Source organism: Cebus imitator, unplaced genomic scaffold (genome assembly GCF_001604975.1).
Source record: "Cebus imitator isolate Cc_AM_T3 unplaced genomic scaffold, Cebus_imitator-1.0 Scaffold87, whole genome shotgun sequence".
Lineage (NCBI taxonomy): Eukaryota > Metazoa > Chordata > Mammalia > Primates > Cebidae > Cebus > Cebus imitator.
In genome coordinates, this window is record NW_016107402.1 from 1,664,090 (window position 1) to 1,668,440 (window position 4,351).

General features: G+C 48.8%; 1 protein-coding gene across 2 annotated transcripts in view; it reads right to left on the reverse strand.

Annotated features, from left to right (window-relative positions):
- Window positions 1–1,516: 1,516 nt before the first annotated feature.
- CNR2 (cannabinoid receptor 2) overlaps window positions 1,517–4,351 on the reverse strand; it is a 43,331-nt gene continuing 40,496 nt past the window's right edge. The window contains exons 2-3 of one of the 2 annotated variants that reach the window (XR_005201237.1): window positions 2,392–3,740; window positions 1,517–2,138 (exon numbers count right to left, since the gene is read on the reverse strand). Coding sequence is in view for 1 of the 2 variants with exons in the window: in XM_017534542.2 (XP_017390031.1) it covers window positions 2,613–3,695 (1,083 nt within the window). In the remaining variant the exon portion in view is untranslated. Of the gene's footprint in view, window positions 3,741–4,351 lie in introns of both variants that reach the window. The other variant, XM_017534542.2, reaches the window with a different exon arrangement.

Genomic DNA, 4,351 nt, shown 5'->3' on the forward strand with positions numbered 1-4,351 from the left:
GACTTTGCATCTTTGAGGTTGCCATATCTGTAAAATGAAAATAAGTAAGACCTTCTTATCAGGTTATTGGGAAAGACAAAAGTTGTAAGGCCGATTGCCTTGCCGGGAGGTTGGAAACACCCACCTCTGCACCCGGCACCAGGCTCTGCACTCGGCACCTAGCTGTGCCGCATGGCTCCCCTGGAAGGCTCCAGCTGATGCAAGGCTCCTGGCCGGCTCTCCCACCGGAAAACCTGCCCAACAACCAGCCAACCAATAGCGGCCCGCCCTGTCTCAATCCCGCTCCCCTGGAGTCAATCAGAGCACCCAGCTGTTGCTCGGTCCTCCTAGCCATAAAAACCCATGCCCCAGGAAGTTGGTGCGACTTCCCTGGTCCCTTTCCCTGGGACCATGGAAACTCGCCCGGAAGCTGAAGCTAAATAAATTGGCATTTAATTTTCTTATGCTGGTCTCAGTTTCCTCATTCTAAACTCGGCAATAACCCTTGCAAAAGTGAAATAAGGCATTTAAAAGCACTTAGCCAGCTGCCTGGCACATAGTAAAGGCTCAGTAAAAGTGAGCGGGTTTGCATGACCAGAGCACATGGTAGCTCTACCCTACCATTAATTGAGTTAACTCAATTAATCCCTATTACATGACCTGCAGATTTCCTTTGTTGTACCACCTGCAGTTATCTTCTTTATTGACTTATTGGCCGTCCTGCAAGCAGAGAGAGACTGTAAGCCCCATGAGACAGGGGCACAGTCTCATTTATGGCTGGGTACTCAGGACCCTGCACAGAGCCTGGCTCAGGTTTATGAGATGAATGGGTAGGTGAATGGCTCGTGGATACTTTGTCTTAAAAGTATTAAATGAGGCCAGGTACTGTGGCTCACACCTGTAATCCCAGCACTTTGGGAGGCCAAGGTGGGCGGATCACGAGGTTAAGATATCGAGACCATCCTGGCCAACATGGCGAAACCCCGTCTCTACTAAAATACAAAAAATTAGCTGGGCGTGGTGGCACACGCCTGCAGTCCTGGCTACTCAGGAGGCTGAGGCAGGAGAATTGCTTGAATCCAGGAGGCAGAGGCTGCAGTGAGCTGAGATCGTGCCACTGCACTCCAGCCTGGCGCCTGATGACAGAGCGAGACTTTGTCTCAAAAAAAAAAAAAAGTATTAAATAAAGACATGTTTAACCAATATCTTTCACTTTATTCCGTCTTTGGTCTCAAATAACTACATTAGAATTCCTCTGCAATCCTCCTGCCACCAACAATTTCTCTTGTCAGCTGTTTTAGGCTACTCTGGAAGGAACCCAGCCTCCCTAACATGAAAAATGGGTACCCTGAGATCTATTTTATTTTATTTTTTTGAGACAGAGTCTTACTCTGTCGCCCAGACTGGAGTGCGGTAGTGCGATCTCAGCTCACCGAAACCTCCACCTCCCGGGTTCAAGCAATTCTCTTGTCTCAGCCTCCCAAGTAGCTGGGACTAGAGGCACCTGCCACCATGCCTGGCTAATTTTTGTCTTTTTAGTAGAGATAGGGTTTCACCATATTGGTCAAGCTGGTCTCAAACTCCTGACCTCAGGTGATTCACCTGCCTTGGCCTCCCAAAGTGCTGGGATTACAGGCGTGAGCCACTGGGCCCAGCCCCTAGATCTTTAAAAGCATGGAGTTATATTCTAGCTGTGGTCAGTGGACTGGAATGTCAGCCTCATACCTGGCATATAGGAAGGGAATTTATATGTTCTAGGGGTGTGGAGGAGGTAAGGGAGCTGAATTGGAGGGAGATGGGGAACAGTTTGGGGATGTATACAATCTTTGTGAATATCTTCCTTTTTCTTAGAGTTAGGCTGGACTAGGACGTTGCCTGCTTCAAGCAGCACCCCCAGGACTGCTGCTGGAAGGACGTCAGAGGTTCAAAAAATTTTCTGAAGATTTTTATGTCTCAAGGTATCCCAGCCTTCTCTGTATTTCCAGGAACCTAAGGTTATAGGGGCTGTGGGTGGGGATTATTAGGATATCAGAGAGGGTCCTCACCCAAACAACACGATGCCCTGAACTGAAGGCTTGTCATTTATCTCTGAAAGAAGCAAGTCAACACCCTTGATCCTCATCACAGCATAATTCTTGGTCCTTAGTGGCAAGGGTGACCTGAAAATGGGGACTTTCATAGCTCCGGAGCCAAGGAGGCCTTGACAATTAGGCAGGAAGAAGACCTGGCTGTCCATCCCATCTGATACCCTGACTTCCCAAGAGAACAATCCATTCTTCTCAGATTTCTCCCAAATCCCCCATTGCTGGACCTGGAGGCTCTCTCTGGCTCCTGTGATCTCTGGAGGATGCAGCCACGAAGCCTGACCTGACTCTTACTGAGCCTGTCCCAGGCCCTTTGCGTCTCGCTCACCTGGCTACTCCTCGTGGGCCCTACCCATCCAACAGACTGCACAGGTAGGCATGGCCAGGTTGCCTTCCAGGAGTCAGTCCCAACACTCATCAGCAAAAAGGGATCTGTGTCTAGGTGCCTGAGGCTGGTCCAAGTAGGATGAGAGTGCCAAGACCCCTCTCTCTCCTCCTGGGAGTGAACTGGTTTCTGACTTGATTTGTTTAAATTGGGAAGACGCCTCATCAGCAATGGGAGCGGTCTAGATCTCTGGAATCTGGCCACGGAGTGATTTTCCCATCAGCCTCTGTCTCTGTGACTGAGGACCTTGCGGCTTCTTCTTTTGCTTCTGACCCAAGGTCCCTCATGCACTTCTTCCAGCGTGCCAGGCAGTGATGGGCAGAGGAGCGGATTTCCCCACTCCGCAGAGCGTAGATGACAGGGTTGACCATGGAGTTGACAAGGCACAGCATGGAGCAGAAGGCGAAGGCCTTCTTGACCTGGTCGCTGAGTGTAGCAGCCAGGCTGTGGACCATGAGGGCCAGCACTGGGAACCAACAGATGAGGAGCACAGCCAGCACCAGCCCCAGGGTCTTCGCCAATCTCACGTCCAGCCTCATTCGGGTCATTCCTGGCACCTGCCTGTCCTGGTGCCCAGCTAAGCTGGCTACATGCTGATGGGCCTTCCAGAGAACATGTCCGTAGGTATAGATGATTCCAGAAAAGAGGAAGGCGATGAACAGGAGCCAGCCCAGCAGGTAGTCATTGGGGATCAGTGGGAAAAGCTCAGAGCAGGGCCTAGGACAGCAAGTCCATCCCATGAGGGGCAGGTAGGAGACTAGTGCTGAGAGGACCCACATGATGCCCAGGGTCACCAGTGCTCTCCCACGGGTGAGTAGAGCTTTGTAGGAAGGTGGGTAGCACAGGCAGAGGTAGCGGTCAACAGCGGTTAGCAGCAGGCTGCCCACAGAGGCTGTGAAGGTCATGGTCACGCTGCCAATCTTCAGCAGGAAGATAGCCTTGGAATCCATACCATGGAAAACATGGAAGTTCACAAAGCTGCATACAAAGACCACACTGGCCAGGAAGTCAGCTCCAGCCAAGCTGCCAATGAATAGGTATGAGGGCTTCCGGCGGAGCCGGTGGGAGGACAGGATCAGATAGAGCACAGCCACGTTCTCCAGGGCACTTAGCAGGCCCAGAAGAGTGCACAACACTGCAACAGCTATCTTCTGGGGACCACTCAGGATCATGTAATCCTTCATAGGGTTGGAGTCCAAGCCATCCATGGAGCCATTGGCTACCTCTGTCACCCAGCATCCCTCCATGGGATGGGCCCTTCAGATTCCACTGAGCTTGTCTAGAAGGCTTTGCTGCAGTACAATGAGAAGAAAATAATCTTTTTCAGTAAGCACAAGAATGATCTCACCTGATAACTGACTGTAGCCAAACTGCTACCTATATGGATGGATTCTATGTTTGAAAATCAGTTTCTGTTTTGTTCCCCTGTATTTTGCCCTTTCTCCATCCAAGCGGGAAGCCAGATCTGTCCTGGCTGCCTCAGGGGAAGGTATGTAAGAATGCAACAGCAAAAATGACCTGTAAATTTTTTGGCCTTTTGTTTTCCAAAAGACTAATCCTAAGACTTCCTTTTGAAGCAAGGGAAATCCCAAACGGTCAAAACCAAGAAGAAATAGAATCAGAGTGATAAGGTTGAGGTTTTTTCTTTTTTACATTTTGTTTTGTTTTGTTTATTTGCCAATTTTGGGAAGTAAAGTACTGAAGTACTATATGGGGATGGGAAATATTAATTTGGCTTCATACTAAGTGATGGGAAGATAAACTACGGAAGATTAAACAATTGTATTTATTTATTTATCATTTATTTATTTAGTCTTAGAAATTTTATAAGTAGAAAAATGTAAACCTACTTCATACTTTTTATTTTAAGATGTTATCTACTATGCTTTAAAAATTTTTTTAA